The sequence below is a fragment of the Equus przewalskii genome, chromosome 19 (assembly GCF_037783145.1).
Source record: "Equus przewalskii isolate Varuska chromosome 19, EquPr2, whole genome shotgun sequence".
Lineage (NCBI taxonomy): Eukaryota > Metazoa > Chordata > Mammalia > Perissodactyla > Equidae > Equus > Equus przewalskii.
Genome location: NC_091849.1, coordinates 31,845,877 through 31,866,361, shown reverse-complemented (window position 1 = coordinate 31,866,361; position 20,485 = coordinate 31,845,877). Strand labels below are relative to the sequence as shown.

General features: G+C 52.8%; 3 protein-coding genes across 39 annotated transcripts; 2 read left to right on the top strand and 1 right to left on the bottom strand.

Moving 5' to 3' along the window:
• Window positions 1-7: 7 nt before the first annotated feature.
• On the top strand, window positions 8-5,443 carry C19H6orf47 (chromosome 19 C6orf47 homolog). 4 transcript variants are annotated; one of them, XR_011530000.1, is made up of 5 exons: window positions 1,075-2,738; window positions 3,751-3,876; window positions 4,082-4,194; window positions 4,543-4,726; window positions 5,128-5,443. XR_011530000.1 is itself a non-coding variant. In XM_070585453.1 (2 exons), exons 1-2 carry the CDS (start codon window positions 1,889-1,891, stop codon window positions 3,777-3,779), a joined length of 879 nt encoding a protein of 292 aa, XP_070441554.1. In that variant the 5' UTR covers window positions 1,039-1,888; the 3' UTR covers window positions 3,780-4,194. The 4 variants fall into 4 exon arrangements, 2 of the variants coding, with proteins under 2 accessions (XP_070441553.1, XP_070441554.1); XR_011529999.1 differs by lacking the exon at window positions 5,128-5,443 and having other exon boundaries at window positions 4,543-5,057; XM_070585453.1 differs by lacking the exons at window positions 4,543-4,726; window positions 5,128-5,443 and having other exon boundaries at window positions 1,039-2,738; window positions 3,751-4,194.
• APOM (apolipoprotein M) lies at window positions 3,676-7,339 on the bottom strand. Its single transcript, XM_008537530.2, has 6 exons — window positions 5,601-7,339; window positions 5,052-5,206; window positions 4,693-4,766; window positions 4,500-4,598; window positions 4,234-4,332; window positions 3,676-3,814 (listed from the first exon to the last, which is right to left on the bottom strand). The coding sequence occupies exons 1-6, from the start codon at window positions 5,712-5,714 to the stop codon at window positions 3,789-3,791; spliced, it is 567 nt and encodes a 188-aa protein (XP_008535752.1). The 5' UTR covers window positions 5,715-7,339; the 3' UTR covers window positions 3,676-3,788.
• On the top strand, window positions 7,332-19,455 carry BAG6 (BAG cochaperone 6). 34 transcript variants are annotated; one of them, XM_070585388.1, is made up of 27 exons: window positions 7,477-7,574; window positions 7,695-7,839; window positions 9,059-9,179; window positions 10,306-10,423; window positions 10,539-10,735; window positions 10,973-11,026; window positions 11,186-11,260; window positions 12,101-12,339; window positions 12,836-12,965; window positions 13,429-13,626; window positions 13,836-14,088; window positions 14,438-14,515; window positions 14,627-14,734; window positions 14,857-14,969; window positions 15,074-15,161; window positions 15,367-15,650; window positions 16,066-16,345; window positions 16,516-16,685; window positions 16,872-16,925; window positions 17,056-17,158; window positions 17,246-17,370; window positions 17,543-17,689; window positions 17,790-17,849; window positions 17,960-18,103; window positions 18,190-18,297; window positions 18,828-18,974; window positions 19,271-19,455. In XM_070585388.1, exons 2-27 carry the CDS (start codon window positions 7,730-7,732, stop codon window positions 19,364-19,366), a joined length of 3,600 nt encoding a protein of 1,199 aa, XP_070441489.1. In that variant the 5' UTR covers window positions 7,477-7,574; window positions 7,695-7,729; the 3' UTR covers window positions 19,367-19,455. The 34 variants fall into 34 exon arrangements, with proteins under 34 accessions (XP_070441499.1, XP_070441490.1, XP_070441489.1 ...); XM_070585398.1 differs by lacking the exon at window positions 14,627-14,734 and having other exon boundaries at window positions 7,332-7,508; window positions 7,750-7,839; XM_070585389.1 differs by lacking the exon at window positions 14,627-14,734 and having other exon boundaries at window positions 7,417-7,574.
• The last annotated feature ends 1,030 nt before the right edge of the window (window positions 19,456-20,485 follow it).

Below are 20,485 nucleotides of genomic sequence, written 5' to 3'. Positions count from 1 at the left end.
AGCCAAATAAGTCTGGGGGCCGCATGGAAGTTTCACCTGAGCCAGAAGGGGCAGCCCCTCCAGGTGGCATGAGAGGGTCTCATCTCTGCCAGTCTGGTTCACTTCCAATTCCTAGCCCCTGTCTGGAGTGCCCAACCGATTCTTTCAACCCCCTGACCAGGAATTGCCCAGCTCTATGTCAGTCTCATCTCCCCCAGGAAGGGTCCCTGACCACTCCAGCCAATTCAATTATGATTTTACAAACAAGTTCATATACTTTGTGCTGAGCATAGGAATAAGAGACACTCCCAACCTTCAAGTTGCTCACAGCTGGAGGAGGAGACAGCCATGGGTTCAAATACAGTGCACGGTGATAGGGGAAGTCAGGGAAAGCTCACAGAGGTGATGACAGCGGGTAGAGTCTTGCAGAAGAGGACAATGTGGTGGGAGGGCCTAAGATTATACAGCCTGTATGCTGTTAGCTGAGCTGGGACCAGAACTCTGGCCTCCCAAATCTAAACGTTAAGCCAAGGTTCTTCATTTCACTACCTGAAAATTGCTAAGGGCAGGAAGCACATCCTATTCATCTACACTTGTCTTTGCCACACTCCTCTCTTCCTCCCTTGTGCTGTTTATACCAGGTGCCAGGCATGTGAAGAGCTCATTGTTGTCAAATCCAGGAAGTAAAATCTGTGTATGGAGGGGCAGGGAAGGGCTACTCAAGTCCCAAGACTTCTCTCACAGCTTTCTTTTCTGGAGAAGCCTTTCATGAAGTCATGGACAAGAGGAGGAATGGTGGGGGGGTGCAAGGAAGAACTGAAGGGCAGGGAGCTAAATGAGGGGCAGACGAGTTTAGGGGAGAACAGACGGCCCAAGGGCCTCTAGGCGAAAATGGACGGGGGTGGGGTTTATAGTGGGCTCTGGCCCTCGCTGATCTCGGCTCCGCGCCCCCGAGTACGGTGCGCGCCAACGGCGCGTACTGGCGGCGCGGGGGCGCGGGGGGCGGTCGATCCGCAGGGGCCGCCCCGCGAGCTGCGGGCTCCGCCCCTGCCTGTCCCTCTAGTCCCGGTGCAGCTGCTTCCGGGCTCTGCGGCTCCGGGCGGCTCCGTGAGGCCGCGGCCCCGATGCTGGGCCCGGGAGGGGCCAAAGCGCACAGCGCCCGGGCGCCTGGGTCCCCAGGCAGGTCCGCGTTTTGCCTCGCGACCGGGATCTCCGAGGACATCTCCGGCCTTACCTTCCAGAGACCGCATTTCAGCTGCGTGCTCGCGAGCCGGTCGGGCCGCTTTGTAGGATTCGTAGCCCTCTAAATCAAGAGGCGAACGCTGCTGGCTGGAATTTGCTGGACACCTCTCCCCAACTCCTCAACCGGAGACTTCCTATTCCTGAGCTCCCTTAGGGCAGCAGTTCAGGACTCCCCAGATCGGGAACACTTAGGACCCGGGGCCACCTTCCTTCCTTCCTTCTTGGATGGAGTACTGCCTCCCCAGTTTCTGGGGCACCTTGGGGCTTGGCCTTGGTGAGTGAAACTTGGGGTGCTGCCTGCTGGGAAGGAAACCCGAAAACACAGTGAGAACACTGTGGGAGTGATCCAAACCTTGTCAGATCCTGAGACTTTTGGAATCCTGTGTGGGTTGTAGTGGTGGTGGTGGTGAATGAATTTGGATGTGCCTCTCTTCTTTACCTCAAAACTGAAAAGGAAACGAGCTGCCTGCCACACTTGAAGCTGTGTGACCATCCAGGGAAGTGGGGAACCACTTCTGAATTCAGAGTAGGACTCATCAAGCAGATGCTTGTTCTTCTGAGCCTGAAAAGACTGGCTTCTGAGGAGTCCTTCAGCCCCCAAACCTGAGAGTCTAAGCAGTGCCAGGAAGCAGCCCCAGAATTTGGGGGCTCATTACACACCCCAACCATGTTCCTGCGACGGCTCAGTGGGTGGCTACCTCGCCCCTGGGGCCGCCGGAAACCAACAAGGCCTGATGTGCCTGCCCCAGAACTCAGACAGGTGGACAGCTCCTCTGAGAATTCAGGGAGCGACTGGGACAGTGCCCCAGAAACCATGGGAGATGGAGGGCCTCCCAAGACCAAGGACCCAGGGGCGCAGAGGAGCTCTGGGGCTGCTGCAGAACCAAGCAAGGAGTCCCAAGTTGAGCAACTGGGGAGCAAAAGAACAGATTCCTTCAAGTGGGACAAGACTGTCTCTAGCACTCGAGAGTCTGGGAGACTGGAGTCTGGAGGGGCCATTCCCAAACTGGGATGGGATCCTGTGGACTCAGGTGGCACCAGACCTGGAGTGTCCCCTGAAGAGCGACTGAGCACCTCTGGGCCTGAAGCCACGGTGGAGAAGCCTGGCCGGCGTCAGAAGCTGCTAGGCTGGCTGCGAGAACCAGGTGGAGGAACAGGGGCTCCCTCGAAGTTCCTGGGGGGCCCAGAGGAGTGTCTGCAGATCTCTACCAACCTGACCCTGCACCTGCTGGAGCTGCTGGCCTCAGCCCTGCTGGGGCTGTGCTCACGGCCACTGCGGGCAGCCTTGGACGCATTGGGCCTGCGTGGACCGTTGGGCCTCTGGCTGCATGGGCTACTGTCCTTCTTGGCTGCCCTGCATGGGCTCCACGCCGTGCTGAGCCTACTTACTGCTCACCCCCTGCACTTTGCCTGCCTCTTTGGTCTCCTACAGGCCCTGGTGCTAGCTGTCAGCCTCCGGGAGCCCAGTGGGGATGAGGAGGCCACTGACATGGAGGATGAGAAGTTGGGGAAGGAGGGTGAGGAGCAGAGGGGAGACCCAGGAAAGGGGCTGTGACCTCGGGGTGGGCTGTGACCCAGGGCCTCATCCTCAGTAGGGTGGGAGCGAGGGTGAAGACAGAGTGGCCTTTAGGAGGAGAGTGGGGGGCATGACCCAAATTGTAAGCACAGGGACCTCAGGGATGGGGAATAAACCACAGAGTATGAGGGCACAGGGCATCTCTTCACACACAGGAGAGAATAGAGTTTAGGGTGTCTGTGTTTATGGACAGTGGGGGCATCGCCCTTGAATTCACCAGCTATTGTTACTTTTTGCTTTTACATTTTTCTCACCTCCAGTTTTTGTTTTTCCACCGTCACTTTTTAAAAGCCAAAAAAAAAAAAAAATGTATGGTGGTGGAAAATAAAAACTAAAGAGTCCTTCCTCCCTTTCAGAACTCCCCAGGGGTGGAGGAGACCAGAGGCAGGACAGACAGACCTCTGGCTGGGGTAAGAGGGTGGCTGAGAGATCCAAGGGATACCTTGGATCCTGGGATCTGAGCCATCTGGAGAAGAGTGGGGCTGCTAGGCGGGTGGATTAGGGGGTCTGGATGGGGACCCACAGGTGACGGAACCTGCAGGGAGGATCTGGGGTGTTCCTGGGGAGCCAGAGAAAGTGGGGATGGTGCAGGCAGTATTGGCAGGAAGGCCAGTTCAGAAGGGCTGGCAGCCCAGACCAGCAGTGTGGGGAAGCACTGGAGCTTGCAGTCCCCACTCGGGGGTTAGGGGTTTGCTCACTCAGCAATAAATAACTGTGTCACACCAAATCCTAAATATACCACTACAAAGCAAGAGTTACCACCACTCAGTGTCCTTCCTGACGCCGTCCAGCTGGGGGTTTAGGTGGTAAAAGGTCCAGGGTGAGTATTGAAATGGGAGTAGTGGGATTGATGTCTGGAGACAAACTCCAAAATGAGATAAGGGTTGAAAAATCATTTTTATTATACTTGAAAGGGAGTTGGAAGTCTCCAGCTTCTCCTTCTTCCACCACAGTCTCAACTCCCACCAAATCCATCAGATGAAGCCATAGGTCAGTTATTGGAGAGCTCGCAGGCCTCTGGTGCGAAGGAGGAGAAAAGAAAAGGACGGAAAAGAAGGAAATCCAGGGGGAGAAGCAAGGTTGGTGGTAATGGGGTAGGGTGAATGCGTTCCCTCATTCCCCTGTATCAAGAAGGGGTCTCAGGCCTTTTTCCCTCTGTGCCTAACCCTCTGCCTTTTATCCACTGCAAACTCAGAAAGCTCTCTTTTGAGTAGCCCAGAGCCCCTCCTGGCTCCCTCAGGTGACATCACAGTTCTTGGCCACATCCCTCTGGTGCCATTACAGCCTATCACACAAATGGAGGTGTCAACACAGCCATTCTGATGATATCAGCCTTTGGCCATGCCCTCCGGTGACATCACTTGAGTCCCTTTCATCCAGCACCCTCAGAAGACTTGGTGAGTCCTAGTCCTCTTCTGTGGGACTTTACCCCTCACCTTGATTCCTGGGAGTCAGTAAGAAGGCCTTGGAGTCCAGGCAGGAGGTCAGGGACTGGAATTCCTCCACACACTTCTCAGGAGGGTGTGGCGAGCGATCTGGAAGAGCAGAGCAGGGCCAGGGCCATCGAAGCCCCTGCTTCTCAGCACCACCCCTGGTGAGGACCTCATGGAAGCACCCACCCCTTCCTGGGATGATGTCACAGGGCCCAATTGAGGGGCTCTCCTGTCCTGTGTTCCCCTTCCTGCCTAGTATCCCCACTCACTGTAGAGGAGGAAGCGCTGGTAACCCTGGCCCGTCTCTTTCAGCATGATTCCACCTGGGCACGAGCTGGAGAAGAGCTTGGTCTTCATGTCCGGCCGGCCTGTCAGAGTGGGTGGGGAGAAGTGTGAGGACAGAGATGTGAAACCAAGCAAGCCAAGAGGACTTGGGATGAGTGAGGACTGAAGAGAACCAACCTTCGGTTCTGAGATCTGTGCTCCCCTCAGTCAGGTGGTAAATCCATTTCCGGGGCACACACAACCCATTTTTCCTGCAGAGGTGGTAGTGGCAAGGAGGAAAGACTGAGTGACACCCCATCCACACAGTACCAGCCTCTATTTATTCCTTATTCCTTCTTGGAGCCTGGGTCCCTCTGGGTTTCAAGCTACCAAGGGATGGTTAGGCCCATTTCTCTCCAGAGGGAAAGTAATAGAGCTGTTGAACTCAGTGGGCCAAGAATTGTGGATATGCCGAAGAACTCAGCTCTTTGTGGTTAGGTGCTCACACTTTGGGCAGAGACCACACCTACTGGTGCCTCTGCCTCCTCACCACTCACGTGCGGATGGTAGCACGCAGCCGGAGCTGCAGGGGGACAGAGTCTGCAGCCATGTTGAAGACAATGTTGTCCACAGGGTCAAAAGTCGCCAAGTCCTCCTTGGTGGGAGCTGCCCCTGCGATAAAGTACCACCGGCCCAGGTGGGGCTCTGGGAACTGGAGAGAGAATGAGGGGAGCAGAAGAGGATGGGTTCCACTACAGGATCCATCCAATCTCTTCATCGCTCAGGATGGCAAGACTTAAGAGTGGAGGTGTTGGCTGCCTTTTTCCAACTGGGGGTTTGAGCCATGATAGGGAGTCATTAAATGACTTTTCCTCTTTGCCCCTCCTCGATCAACCTGAGTAACCACCCCACCCCAAAATTCTACCATGTCTCCACATTGATGGCCACGGTACTAATATTTTATTCACTTGTTCTTTCTTTCATCATCACAACACTCACACCCTCCTCCTCCCTTCCTTTCCCAGTGTGGCTTCTGGTCATCCTAAGCCACCTACTCAAGTCCCTCAGAACCCCTACTATAAGTTTCTCCCATTCTCAGTCCATACCTCTTTCCCATCCACTCCCTGAGTTGTCAGTTGACTGTACTCAGGGCACTGGTAGAAGGAGTTAAGGAGAATGGCATAGAGGTAGAGTAGAGCTGCCCAAATTTGGTGGAACATCTTCAGGCAGGAGGGAGCTGGTGCTCTGCGTGGAGTGGTGCCTTAACTGCTCTCTCCCTCGCTGGCTGCTCAGTCCACTCTGCTTCCAGCCCCCTTGCCTCGACCCTTGACCCTTTCTACCTGCTAATGAGTAACTTCAACCTTGTTTTCCAACCCAAGCCTGGATTACTTAGCGTTTGGGCCTTCCTCCCCCTCCTCTAGATGCAACCACTCCACAATACACCCTAGCATGTCCAGGGTCTCCCAGGAATTCTAAGGAGAACTGAGCCCTCTAGGTAGAAGCCTGCGGTCTTTCAACCCATATCTAAGCTGGGTATCTGCTGTGTTGTGCAGCACTGAAGAGTGGTGGATTGATTCATTCATTCCCTTAGCAAACTGTTTTGAGTCCCAGCCATTTGCCAGGAACTGGCTAAGCCTTGAGGACATAAAAATGAGTAAGACACAGTTCCTGGCCTTGAAGAAGTCAGTGTAAGGAAAACTAGCTGTGTAAACAAATCATTGCAATACAACCTGATAAGTGCTTTAGAACAGGTATGAACCAGGTGCTGGGGCATGGTGGATGGGAAGCTTTCTCTCTGAAGTTTATAATTGAGGAAACAATATGTACACCCTCCAGAAAAGTTTGCTGACACATAAGTGAATTCATTCACTTGAGATTTTTTTTTATTCTTCTTCCCAAAGCCCCCCAGTACATAGTTGTATATTCTAGTTGTATGTCCTTCTAGTTCTGCTATGTGGGACGCCACCTCAGCATGGCTTGATGAGCAGTGCTAGGTCCATGCCCAAGATCCGAACCTGCAAAACCCTTGGCCGCCGAAGTGGAACATGTGAACTTAACCACTCACAGGGCTGGCCCCTTCATGAAATATTTATTGCTACAAGAGGCTACATAATCTAGTGTGGTTAAAGAGGATAGACATTGGTGTCAGGCGTAGTGGGTCCAAACCCTAACTCTACCACTTATTAGATCTTGGACAATTTTATTAATCCCTATGCCTGTTTTTTCATCTGTGAATTGAGCAAATCATCAATTTCATAGGATTAAAAGAGAGAATGCACATAAAGCCCTTAGCAAAGGCCTGTACATGGTAAGTCCAAAGTAAGCATTCGCTATAATTAATAGTAATGTTTGTAAAGCACTTATTAGTTTCTGGTGAGTAATGTTTTCAAATAATAGGAGATAAGGACAGAATTGTCAAGGGACAGTCATTGGATAGTGCCAAATTGGCGGAGCAGTTAATGCAATAAAAGGTGGTGCTTCCTTAATAGATTATTTATAACCAAAAAGAGATTTATCCCGAGAGGTGAAGATTGCTATGGGCTTGCGATTTAGTTAAAAGAACAAAATTTGGAAGATGGGTATATGAGGGTTCTTGATACTATTTTGGGGCAATGTTTAACATTTTTTGATAAAAAACTAAAATGTAACAATTTATTGGGGCAGTAAAGTAGAAGTGCTTGATGCAGAGTCTGGCAGGCATGGATCTGTCGGTTCTGCCACTTTGGTTCGCCTAGGTGTACTCACCTATAAAACGGACGTAGTAACTATCGCAGATGTTTAAAGGCTTTTAAATATGACTACGTAAATCCCTTAGCAAATTGGCTGGCACAAACGCAGTGCTCACTAAACAGATGCTTATTAGAACTCTTAACTGGGACCCAGGTATAAACTATAGAAAGGCTGGGCACGGGAGGCAGGAACCGCGGCAGCGACCGGGCTGACTGGAGGAGTGGCAGCGCCTGCGGTCCAGGACCTTGCCCGACGGCGTGGGTGGGAGGAGGTTGCAAGCTGCGGTAACTACCCCGCCCTCGCGACCCCCGCCTGCGGAAGCCCCTTAGCAGCCCCTTCAATTCCCCAAGGTCAGTCTTGTGTTTCAGTCCAGTCTGACTCCATTCGCTCCGAATTCCCAACCTCGGAGGCGCCCTTTTTTTGACAATAGTCCTGAAAAGTGGTAAATCCTTAGCTTCTCCCAAATACAGTGTTTCCCCTCAGCCCCGCACCCCTGGTGAACAACATGGCGTCCACACTCCGCAGAACGCCCACCGGACAGGACCGAGGTGAGGCCCAACGACGCGATCGCACGCAAGACACCTCGAGAACCACCTCCAACCGCCTACGAAAAAGGTGACTTCCGGAGGCGCCGAAGGGTTGGCGTAGCGAGGGCTACAGGGACAGGAAGACAGAATCTTAGGTGACCAGGACAGTGCCGCCCCAAATTCTCTGCCGGCCCAGACTTTAACCTAGACTAACGACATACAATCCCCAGTATCCAAACTGCAAGAGCCATAGAACTGTCCAGAGCCTCGCGAGGCAGTCGTAGAGTCCCATTTGGTAATTTTTTTCAGGCATTTATAGTGGCCACCTTAACCTCCTATTGCTCAAGCGCGCGCACAGGAGAAATGAACAGCGCAAGCAGGGGTGGGGAGGTGCCAAAGTGTGTACGCATGCGCAGTACGACGGACGCAGGCGCAGTAGGTCCCGCGGGCGACGGCGGCGGCGGCGGCGGCTTCTTGGGGTGCTCGGCTTCTTCCCATCTAGGCCGGCCCCGGTCCGTCTCGCCCCCAGAAACTTACTGCTTGGGGCCGCGGACCTTTTCGTCTTGCCCCACAAAAGTAAAGCTTGGAGACCTAGGGGGAGCCGGAAGTACCGCCTCGCGATCCCCAAATACTATCGGGGAAACGGAAGTGGCCGTCGGTGGCAGGTTGGGGGAGACCGGAAGTGACGGTACCGTGGGGAAGTCGGGGGCGGAGCCGAGGAGTGGTGGGGTGTGTGTGTGTGTGTGTGTCTTTGGTGTGTGTTGGTTGCGCCGCTCTCCTGGAGCAGCGAGGAGAGGCGTTAGAGGGGGGCAGTCAGCTAGCCGTTCTGGCCCCCCGTGAGTGTCGTTCATCTCCGGTCTGTCGTGACTTAGTCGGATTCGATGGGCGTGGCGTAGCGCGCGTGCGCTAAACCACTTTCTCCGCAGTCTGGCGCGACCCCCTGACTCGCGTTGTTTCAGGGTTTGCCGACCTCGGGGGCCCTTGTCTTGTCGAGACCGGTTATGACTCTGGTCTCGTGCTTTTTTCCCTGCTTCCGAGCCCGACAGGCCCTCCCTTATTGTGATTGGCATTGTTGAGCCCCTCCCACCTCCCCGTCCTCCAGCTCTCTGTGCCGTAGATCTCCTGCCCTTTGTGTTTCTCTCCCTTTGCCCCGGAATCAGAAGGGGGATGGGGGCGGGTGTGAGTGTGTGTGCTTGTGTGGGAGAAGCTCTTTAGATATTGGGGCGGAGACTAAGGCTGGGAGGCTTCCGGATATATAAAATCTGTTCTGGGCGACAGCAGGCCTCCCTCCCTCCATTCTTCCTTAGAGAACTGTCGGCCATGGAGCCCAATGATAGTACCGGTACCACTATGGAAGAGCCTGACAGCCTGGAGGTGCTGGTGAAGACTCTGGACTCTCAGACTCGGACCTTTATTGTGGGGGCCCAGGTGAGACCCTAGTACTTCTGGAAGACACCTATTAGTTCTTCCTCATATAGGCCTGAAAGAAGAGCCTGATCTTCTGGTCCTCAGATTTTCTTTCATTAATTCCGTTGTTAGTATTCTAGGCAGACAATTTTTTGATGTTTCTTGTTGAGTGAGAAGGTGTGGTTTCTGTTGAGTGAGGCAGATTTTCTTCTGCCTTCCTCCACCTCGATAGAACTCAATTCACAGGGAAATATGGAGGAAGGAGGAATCTGTATGCTATCATCGTGGGTGGACACCAGACCAGAGGAGCAGATATGGCTTCTGCCTTTGGGAAGGGAAACAGGACACACAGACTCAAACGCAAGTGTGTCTTAAAAATTGGTCAGGTTTGTCCTGTGTTTTTAAAGACTAGAAATCAGAGCTCCTGATGCAGGTAGAGCCCTAGTAGACAGTTGAGTGGAATTACTAACATTTCTGGCATAATTTGAATCTTTGGAGTTTCACACCATAGGGACAGCCATTTATGCCATTACTTCTATAATACTTGGAGGCAAAATTGTGAGGAGTTGGTCCATGATTTTTAAAACATGGTGTTACATGAATTTAAGAAATCATGTATACTTTGGTGCGTAGATTTATGTAAATAGCCTGCTACTTCCCAAGAGTCAGTTATCTAGTTAGGAAAAATTTTTCTGTTTTCTACTCCCTTCTTCTTGGTAGAGTCTTCCTTCCTTAACTTAATTCTTTACCCCATTTTCCTTGTTGTTACTTTTATCTTTGAGATAACAGAATTGTATCGTTTTGCGTTGGGGGGGGGGGGGTCAGTGGTATTTTTAGACACATATTCCCTTGGGAGCCAGGCAGAGTAAAAGAGAAGGGAATATCAGTTGGCTTTGCTGTTTTTCAGCCATATAATTTTCTCCTAGGCCTGTAACCTGAACTTTGTTAAGTTTATTGTCTGTATTTTGACTGGTGTTATCTTAGTTCGGGGCTTTGCACAATAATTACCTCACAATCAAGTCAAATGGGTAGTGATTTTATTATGGGATGGTTTTTACCCCTTACCCCAACAAGTCAGTTGTCCCTCTTTTGTCCTTCCTCTTTCTTCCATTCCCTGATACCTATTCGTGTCTTTTCTTTGATACAGATGAATGTAAAGGAGTTTAAGGAGCACATTGCTGCCTCTGTCAGCATCCCTTCTGAGAAACAACGGCTCATCTACCAGGGACGAGTTCTACAGGATGATAAGAAGCTCCAGGAATACAGTAAGTGGATGGGGGAGGCAGTTCAGAGGTTGGAGCAGCTGTCCAGAGGGATGAGCTCAGGCTGTGGGTTTACCTGATCATATAATGTTTTGATGTGTATCTTTTTTTTCTGCAGATGTTGGGGGAAAGGTTATCCACCTTGTGGAACGGGCTCCTCCTCAGACTCAGCTCCCTTCTGGGGCATCTTCTGGGACAGGGTCTGCCTCAGCCACCCATGGTGGGGGACCCCCCCCTGGTACTCGGGGGCCTGGGGCCTCTGTTCATGACCGGAATGCCAACAGCTATGTCATGGTTGGAACCTTCAATCTTCCTGTAAGCTTGCATTCCACATGGGAGAGTTTTTGTGGGGAAGGGTAGTTTTGATTGTGGTAGCAGAGAGCTCATAAAACAGGTTTTCCAGTCTTTAGATTGGGTTTTGAGGCCCCTGTGGTCTGATAATGGCCTCAGTGTTTGAGGAGAAAAGGGGTGGGGCTCCAGAGAATGAGTTGGAAGTGTGGGGGCCTTAGTATTTGGCTTCTCCCAGAGCAACTTCCCTTACCCTTTCCCCAGAGTGACGGCTCTGCTGTGGATGTTCACATCAACATGGAACAGGCCCCGATTCAGGTATCACGGGGCCTGGGAGGGTCAGGGAAGGGGATCTGGGAGAAGGAGGCCGTGAGGTGGGGGTGGACCTGGCTGAGGAGATGGCTGGGACCTGGTTTAGTAGACGGTGGAGCTCATGGTTTTATCACACCTGCCCTGATCTTCTCTCTCATATTGTAGAGTGAGCCCCGAGTACGGCTGGTGATGGCTCAGCATATGATCAGGGACATACAAACCTTACTCTCCCGGATGGAGGTAAGTGTGCAAGACTGGCTAGAGTCCCTCTGTCTCCGCATCCTCCCTACCCCTTTTCTCTCAGCCTAGGGGCGAAAGCATGACTGGTTACATCCACTGGATTCCTCCTTCCTAATCTGGTCTCTTCTCCACATTCTTCATTCTTTGGGGCAGAAAAAGTATCTTTGTGAGCTTATCTTGTCCTTGCCAATCCTCTTGGTGCCTGGTATCTGGAAAGTTTGTTTCAGACTTGTCAGATAACTTTCATGTCAGCTCTTTTCAATTAAAGAGAGATTCCACGCTTTTTAATTTCTTTTTTTTTTTAAGATTTTATTTTTCCTTCTTCTCCCCAAGGTCCTCCAATATATAGTTGTATATTTTAGTTGTGGATCCTTCTAGTTGTGGCATGTGGGATGCCACCTCAGCATGGCTTGATGAGCGCTGCCATGTCCGCACCCAGGATCCGAACCCGTGAAACCCTGGGCCGCCGAAGCAGAGCGTGTGAACTTAACCACTCGGCCATGGGGCCGGCCCTGCTTTTTAATTTCTTAATTATCACTTTTGATAGTGGGATCTCCTAACTTCATTAGTTTGAGTTGCAGGGTCTACTATGGTCTTCTCTTCTTGTGGAGGTTAGAAAACCACAGTCCTTACTTTCTGTTAGTAATTCACTTAAAAGCATTACAGATATTTATTAAGCAGCTAATTTGTGTAAATCTTATACTGGTTGCTAGGGAGTCAAAGATACAGATGCAAACCTTTGCCTTCAGGGAGCCTAGTTTGAGCACTTTCTCTGCTCAGTCTCCTTTGACCTGAGTAATCCTCTGCAGCGATCTCATCCTGACTCTCCCCCACCTTCAGTGTCGAGGGGGATCCCAAGCACAGCACAGTCAGCCGCCCCCGCAGACACCAACTGTGGCCCCGGAGCCAGTAGCTTTGAGCTCTCAAACATCAGAACCGGTTGAAAGCGAAGCACCTCCTCGGGAGCCCATGGAGGCAGAAGAAGTGGAGGAGCGTGCCCCAGCCCAGAGCCCGGAGCTCACCCCTTCTGGCCCAGCCCCAGCGGGCCCAACGCCGGCCCCAGAGACAAATGCACCCAAGTGAGAGATGGAGGGAATCTTTGGGTAGGGGGATTGGGGATCCTAAGGAAGTATGAGGACTAGGAAAGGTATGATGGCAGAGGAAGGGTTGCTTGGAGGTCTTACTTGTAGGATTAGTGTGGAGGGGTAGGGAGGGGCTCTAGAGTGGGGAAGTCAGGGTAGGACTGGCAGCTGAGCCAGAAGCACCACTCTTGGGCAAGGAAATCCAAATGGTGCTTCCTGAGCCTGATCAAGATTCTCTCCCCTGAGTTCACACAGGCCCCATCTCTTTTTAGAGTGGGTACAGGATTGTGGTGGGGAGGGTGGAAGCGTTTTATTTTTCTGTCCCCATCTTCTCATGGGTAGGGGTAAAGAACAGAAGCTCTGCTAGTCCAGGAAGGGATTGGCCAGGGGTCTGAGAGGCCAGGGAGAGACAGGACAGATGCGGTCCCTGTCAACTGCGAGGTTGGGAATCTAAGGAAAGCCTAGGCTCACTGCCTCTTGGGGTTGCCCACAGCCATCCCTCCCCTGCGGAGTATGTTGAGGTGCTCCAGGAACTACAGCGGCTTGAGAGCCGCCTCCAGCCCTTCCTGCAGCGCTACTATGAGGTTCTGGGTGCTGCTGCCACCACGGACTACAACAATAATGTGAGCCCCGCCCCCCACCCCAGCACTCCCCAAATGGAAAAGGCTGAAATATAGATAACCCTTTCCCCCAAAAAAAGACATTGTCTGCAAGAAAATGATTTTTTTCCAGACTTGTAAGTAAGTGATCTTTTCCTCCCTTATTGGGAAGGTGATAATCTTTGTGATATCTACTGTCCTTGCATGCCTCGATTCCCTAAGTGAGTTATTTAGGCAGTTTATAAAGTAAGCGAAATTAGTATTTATGATTTACTAATAATAATCATTGTAGGATCTGTTTTAATAGGAAACTGTTTACATATAAAATAGAATTTATTAGTAGAGATTTGTTCTACACAGAAGCTTATAAGGATGTACCTAAAGGTTAAGGGGGTGTGCTGTTTTCAGAAGACGTTAGTGCTTTTGTTGGTGAGGTGGATTCTAGCCTAATATTTTCTGCTTTTCTGTGTTTGGCCTGGGGGTACAGCAAGAAGGCCGTGAAGAGGACCAGCGCCTGATCAACCTGGTGGGGGAGAGCCTGCGGCTGCTGGGCAACACCTTTGTGGCACTGTCTGACCTGCGCTGCAATCTGGCCTGTGCGCCCCCGCGACACCTGCATGTGGTCCGGCCTATGTCTCATTACACCACCCCCATGGTGCTCCAGCAGGCAGCCATCCCCATCCAGGTGGGTTGGGGGAGCCTGGCCTGATGGGGAGTGGAGGGCTATGGGTGGAAGGACCCGGGGTAAGCTCTCAGGCTTGAAGGAGGTTAGAAGGGGAGGAGACTTGGGAAACGCAGTGACGAAGGATGGGGGCGACTTTCAAAGTATATCTTGGTGTGCTCTGGGTTAGGCTCTTGTGTTTTTCTCATTTGTGCTCTATCTGTGTCCTTCAGATCAACGTGGGGACCACTGTGACCATGACGGGGAATGGGACTCGGCCCCCCCCGGCTCCCAATGCAGAGGCACCTCCCCCTGGTCCTGGGCAGGCCTCGTCCCTGGCTCCCTCTTCGACCACTGTCGAGTCTTCAACTGAGGGGGCTCCCCCGCCAGGACCAGCTCCCCCACCGACCACCAGCCACCCGAGGGTCATCCGGATTTCCCACCAGAGCGTGGAACCCGTGGTCATGATGCACATGAACATTCAAGGTGAGTTAGAATCAGTCGCTGGCAGAGAAGAGCTGCATGATGAGGGAGGTCACCTGGGTGCTGAGATGTGAGGGAACGAGGGTGGGGAAGGGGGAGGCCAGGGCTCACGGTGGTGGCAGAGGGACCAAAGCAGAAGCGTTAGTTGGCATGTGTGAAGGGCAGGAGGGATTGCTTGTCCTTGGAGATTTGTTTGTGTGGTGAAGGGAGCATCTCCTCCGTGACTAGGTGGAGGGAAAGGCAGGCTTTCCGGTTGGGGAGTGGGGGCTTAAAGGACGCCGATCTCAGGAGGATACAGTTGGGCCTTGGCCCCGCCTGTCTCAGGGCCACTCTCTCTGTTTTCCCTGCCCAGATTCTGGCACACAGCCTGGTGGAGTTCCGAGTGCTCCCACTGGCCCCCTAGGACCCCCTGGTCATGGCCAGACCCTGGGTAAGAGTGAGGGCGTCAGAGCAGGCTAAGCTCTGGGTAGAGAAGGGGTAGGGCCGAGTGGGTGGGTTGAAGGGGGTCCAGGTTCAAGGTTACATCAGACCCGCCCCCCAGGCTCCACCCTCATCCAGCTGCCCTCCCTGCCCCCTGAGTTCATGCACGCCGTCGCCCACCAGATCACTCATCAGGCCATGGTGGCAGCTGTTGCCTCCGCGGCCGCAGGTAATGACCTGGAAGGGGAGGCCTGGGAGGTGGGGCATGGTCCATGGTGGCGGGTGCTGTCCGCTGGCAGCCAAGGGCCCGGCCCTCAGCCCTCTTCGGTCTCTCCCCTCTGCCACCCACAGGACAGCAGGTCCCAGGCTTCCCGACAGCTCCAACCCGGGTGGTGATTGCCCGGCCCACCCCTCCACAGGCTAGGCCTTCCCATCCTGGGGGCCCCCCAGTCTCAGGGGCTCTGGTGAGTAAGGGTAGGGGAGTTTCTATGCGGAGAACCTGGTGGGGGGACTCCTCTGGTGGGGCATGGAAAGCGCAGGCCTGAAAGCTCCCCTTCTCTTCCCGCAGCAGGGCGCTGGGCTGGGTACCAATGCCTCCTTGGCCCAGATGGTGAGCGGCCTTGTGGGGCAGCTTCTTATGCAGCCTGTCCTTGTGGGTGAGTCCTTGTTGTTCTCCACCTCAAACTTAAAAGATTTCCCTGGATCTGAAGGCCAACGCTCCCTTCTGAGCCTCCTCACTGGCACTTTGTGGTTTCCTCTCTAGTTTCTTTGTTCTTGCTTTCCTGGTGGGCAGACTAGAACGGAGATGCTGTTTTATCTTGTCTTTCTTCAGATTTCAACTTCTTCTTTTGGTCCCTGCAGCTCAGGGGACCCCAGGAATGGCTCCACCTCCAGCTCCTGCCACTGCTTCAGCCAGTGCTGGCACCACCAACACAGCTACCACAGCAGGCCCGGCCCCGGGGGGGCCTGCCCAGCCTCCACCCCCTCAAACCTCCACTGCTGATCTTCAATTCTCTCAGCTCTTGGGGAACCTGCTGGGGCCTGCAGGGCCAGGGACTGGAGGGCCTGGCATGGCTTCTCCCACCATCACTGTGGCGATGCCTGGTGTCCCTGCCTTTCTCCAAGGCATGACTGACTTCTTGCAGGTGAGTGGTTGCCTTACTCTTCACTTCACCCTTCCTTTCCCTCAGCCCAGCCAGGTGCCTTGTTGCCATCATTCACCATTGGGCTACAGCCCCTAGTGACATGTCAGTGGGAAGGAACCCTGGGAATTCATTGAGTCTGGACCACCTATTTTGGAGATAAGGAAAATGAGGTGTAGAGAAAGCATGGTCGTTAGAGTCACTGCTTTCTAACCTAACCCATTCCGAGGGGGAGATGTAGTTGCTTGGCCTGACTGTGCTATTAACTACCCATGTGTACTCTGCTTTAAGGAGTAAAGACCAGAATAGAGCTCCCCATCTTCCAGACCCCTGTTGGTTTGTGCCCTTCTGATGCCATTTTATGTCCTTGTCCCCATTCTCACCTCATCTTTTGTTCTTTATTCCTTTTGTTTGTCAGGCCCCTCCACCTCCTCCACCACCCCCACCCCCACCCCCGGCCCCAGAGCAGCAGACCATGCCCCCACCAGGGTCCCCTTCTGGTGGCGCAGGGAGTCCTGGAGGCCGGGGTCCTGAGAGCCTGCCACCAGAGTTTTATACCTCGGTGGTGCAGGGTGTGCTAAGCTCCCTGCTGGGCTCCTTGGGGGCTCGGGCTGGCAGCAGTGAAAGTATCGCTGCTTTCATACAACGCCTCAGTGGATCCAGCAACATCTTTGAGCCTGGAGCTGATGGGGCCCTCGGTAAGCAAATGCAGGGGGTGCCTGGGCCTTCTTCAGGTAGGGACAGCCAGGGGCAGGTTAGATGGCTTTCGTTCAGGGGTGTTGCCAAGGTGGGTGAGGCTGATGGGTTGTTGGTGGTGAGTGGGCAGGCTGCGTATAAAAGCCACTGCTGACTTCTGCCCCTTCCCCAGGCTTCTTTGGGGCCCTGCTTTCTCTTCTGTGCCAGAACTTTTCCATGGTGGATGTGGTGATGCTTCTCCACGGGCATTTCCAGCCACTGCAGCGGCTCCAGCCCCAGCTGCGATCCTTCTTCCACCAGCACTACCTGGGTGGCCAGGAGCCCACACCTGGTAACATCAGGGTAAATGAACACCCTGTGTGCTCAGAGCTGTTCTCCTCCTCACTTTCCATTCCTTATTCCTAACTGTTTATCTGTCACCTAAAGCTGTGACTGCCCTAGCCCAAGCCTTGGACTTGTTGGGGGTGGAGGGGGAGGCGTCTTGAGGGCTGGGGCTTGGATCTAAACCTGTGCTGTTTACCCCCGTAGACGGCCACCCACACCTTGATCACGGGGTTAGAAGAATATGTGCGGGAGAGTTTTGTGAGTACCCTTCCCTGTCCTCTCCTCTCCTGGGTTTAGTCAGGATAGCTCCTGTTCCTACTGCCTCCTCCTGGACTCCCGGTCTCTCAGGGTTCCTGATTTTTTGTTCTTTGTGTGTCTTGTCTCTCAGTCTTTGGTGCAGGTTCAGCCAGGTGTGGACATCATCCGGACAAACCTGGAATTTCTCCAAGAGCAGTTTAATAGCATTGCTGCTCATGTGCTGCACTGCACAGGTCAGGGGCTGGCTGGGGTGAGTGGGGCATGTTGAATGTTCAGGGCTGCCAGGTACCTGCATTCCCTCCTTATGTCTTGCCCCACAGACAGTGGATTTGGGGCCCGTTTGCTGGAGTTGTGTAACCAGGGCCTGTTTGAATGCCTGGCCTTGAACCTGCACTGCTTGGGAGGACAGCAGATGGAGCTTGCAGCTGTCATCAATGGCCGAATTGTAAGCACCACCCAGCTGCAGATCCCCAGCCTTTTGTTTCCTCAGGTTTCCATTCTCTTTGGTATCCTGTAGTTTTCATTTTTCTTCTCCAAACTGCCATCCTTTTACCCTGTGGTATCTTTCAAAAGCTGGTTGAAGATTTTGTGTTCCACGTGTGCTTTCTGCCCCTTAGCGTCGCATGTCTCGTGGGGTAAATCCGTCCTTGGTAAGCTGGCTCACCACAATGATGGGACTGAGGCTTCAGGTGGTACTGGAGCACATGCCGGTAGGCCCTGATGCCATCCTCAGATATGTTCGCAGGATTGGTGATCCCCCCCAGGTAAGGGACCTGATGGGCTATGGGGTCAGGGGACTTGAGGCAATTAGAGAGATCTGAGAGGGCCTTTTGTGGTGTTTCCCTTCTCTGTCCAATTTCACAGCCACTTTCTGAGGAGCCAATGGAAGTTCAGGGATCAGAGAGAACTTCCCCTGAGCCTCAGGTACCAGGGAGAGGTTGAGGGACTAGATAATGTGGAGTGGAAGGCTCGGGGCAGAAGTGCTGGAGGCTAAGAATTCTGAAGCCTGGATCTTCCTGCTGTCTGACTTGCAGCGAGAGAATGCTTCCCCAGCCCCTGGGACAACAGCAGAAGAGGCTATGTCCCGAGGTCCACCTCCTGCCCCTGAGGGGGGCTCCCGAGATGAACAGGATGGAGCTTCAGCTGAGACAGAACCTTGGGCAGCTGCAGTCCCCCCAGTAAGTATCGAGAGGTGATCTGATAAACCAAGGCAGCTGGAAGTTGTGGGAATTGCTACTTTCTAATGATCTCCCCCCCACCCCAGGAATGGGTCCCTATTATCCAGCAGGACATTCAAAGCCAGCGGAAGGTGAAACCACAGCCCCCCCTGAGTGACGCCTACCTCAGTGGTATGCCTGCCAAGAGACGCAAGGTTGGTTTGCCTCTTCCCTGAGGATCCCTCTTTATCCAAATTCCCTTGTTGTGCTTAGAGTCAAACTCATTAAGCTGGAAGAATTCTTCCTAGTTTAGTCCCCTCATTTAATTGATGAGGAAGCCTTTCTGGGACTCAGACGTGCTCACGGTTGTTGCCCCTCACCTTTGTTGGTCTCTTTGCCAGCACTCCTGTCATCCCTCAGCTAGCTGCCTAATCCCATGTGACTGGGGCCCGTTTTCTTTAAGGTGGGTTTCCTCTTGTGGACTAACTAGCTCTAAATGCCAGATGGCTTGACCCATCCTGCTCCTCTTATTTTGAAGAGCAAGTCCAGCACATTCAAATGCTGTTTTTGGCCAGAGCCAAACAAAATTAGGAAGGCATTTCTGCTGTCAAAACCACACGTGGACTGTTTCCCTTCTCTCTGGTAGCATGGAGACTCAGTGGTTGACTCATGGAAAGGGTGAGCTGTGCGGTGGCACTGGATCTGACGTTGATCCTCTTTTCCCTCCCGACCTCCTGTCCCCCAGACGATGCAGGGTGAGGGCCCCCAGCTGCTTCTCTCAGAGGCCGTGAGCCGGGCAGCTAAGGCAGCCGGAGCTCGGCCCCTGACAAGCCCCGAGAGCCTGAGCCGGGACCTGGAGGCACCAGAGGTTCAGGAGAGCTACAGGCAGCAGGTGCCCCCACCTTGGAGCAGAATAGGGATGGTCTAGTGGGAGGGCTTGGGTTAGGGTCCTTCGTTCTCTTCCCTGGACCCCTTCAGAGATGAACTGGTCAGTCTGGGGCTACCACTTGATGTTTTTAAAGTGCTTTGCCCTGGGAAGGCTCAGTGATGCCATGTTGGGCTGCTGACAGTGTGTGTGGCTGGTGGGGAAGTGTTAGCTCCTAAGGGATGGCCTTGCATGCTTGCTGGGACCCTAGGGGCTTGGTCAGTGCCTCTCCAACCTGCTTGCTCTCTGCTCTCTCTCTCTAGCTCCGGGCTGATATACAAAAGCGACTGCAGGAAGACCCCAATTACAGCCCGCAGCGCTTCCCTAATGCCCACCGGGCCTTTGCTGACGATCCCTAGCTCTTTGCTCTGTGGCCCTCCCTTATCAGAGGACCGTTCCCCCCTCTTCCTTCACAGTATTTAAGAAATAAAAGTCAGATTTTCCTGGCTCTTTTGTCTCTAAATTATGTTCATTAAGCAGTCTGTCCCTTAATCTTCTGTGAACTCATTTTGTAAAATTACTAATCTCTAGGAACTCAGCTATAGCAGACAGCCTTTAACCTTTCCCTGTGAGATGTACACTGTCATGTTTTACTGTTCACGCAACACAACACTAAAATGTACAAGCCCGTTTTGGCAGTCAGCCATTTTCAAGGAAATTTCATGCAAAAGCTTTTTGCATGTAAATAAAAGACCTGAGTTCTGAGATGGAAGTAACCTATTCCAGGTGCATGCTAGCATAGGGCTCTCAAACTATCCAGTAAGAAACCACTTAATTTTTTTTTTTTTTGAGGAAGATTAGCCCTGAGCTAACTACCACCAATCCTCCTCCTTTTGCTGAAGAAGACTGGCCCTCAGCTAACATCCGTGCCCATCTTCCTCTACTTTATATGTGGGATGCCTACCACAGTACTGCATTCCAGGTGGTGCCATGTCCGCAACCAGGATCCAAACTGGTGAACCCCGGGCCACTGAGAAGTGGAACGTGGAAACTTAACCACTGTGCTACTGGGCCGGCCCCCAAAACCACTTAGTTTCTAATTACCTAAATATAGTTTTCGTGTGACCAGCATGCAGTGGTCACACAACTCAACCAAATTTGACAATGGGAGAACTGGTCTACCCAGTTCAAGATGGCAAATGTTTGTGTTTGAACACTGAGTTCATGATAGCTATAAAGGAACTTCCTCTCGGTTTGTAGAGACCAAGTGATGAGTGGCTGCGAATTCTGAGACTCAGAGATGCAATTGCCATCCCCTCCTGCTTTTAGCTAGATTAGTGCTGGACCAATAGAGCATGGCAGAAGAGAGACTCTAAGGCCAAATCATAAGCTTTGCAGCTTCCACCAGGACCTCTTAGAACACTGGCTCAGAGACATAGGCCTAATGACTCACATTGTGCTGGAGGAGCCATGTAGAGACACTGGTTGACAATCCCACTAAGGCCCCAAAGAAGGGAATCCCTGTGGAACCAGCCTAG

Excerpts from the sequence above, each read along its gene's own strand:
- C19H6orf47 (XM_070585452.1), top strand. The coding sequence starts at position 1,889 with ATGTTCCTGCGACGGCTCAGTGGGTGGCTACCTCGCCCCTGGGGCCGC.
- APOM (XM_008537530.2), bottom strand. The coding sequence starts at position 5,714 with ATGTTCCACCAAATTTGGGCAGCTCTACTCTACCTCTATGCCATTCTC. Across the intron at positions 4,767-5,051 it reads CTGCGTGCTACCATCCGCAC|GAAAAATGGGTTGTGTGTGC; the intron begins GTGAGTGGTGAG and ends CCACCTCTGCAG. Across the intron at positions 4,599-4,692 it reads CACAGATCTCAGAACCGAAG|GCCGGCCGGACATGAAGACC; the intron begins GTTGGTTCTCTT and ends CCACTCTGACAG.
- BAG6 (XM_008537519.2), top strand. The coding sequence starts at position 8,160 with ATGCGCAGTACGACGGACGCAGGCGCAGTAGGTCCCGCGGGCGACGGC. Across the intron at positions 12,966-13,428 it reads CCACGGACTACAACAATAAT|CAAGAAGGCCGTGAAGAGGA; the intron begins GTGAGCCCCGCC and ends CTGGGGGTACAG. Across the intron at positions 18,104-18,189 it reads GGGCAGCTGCAGTCCCCCCA|GAATGGGTCCCTATTATCCA; the intron begins GTAAGTATCGAG and ends CCCCCACCCCAG.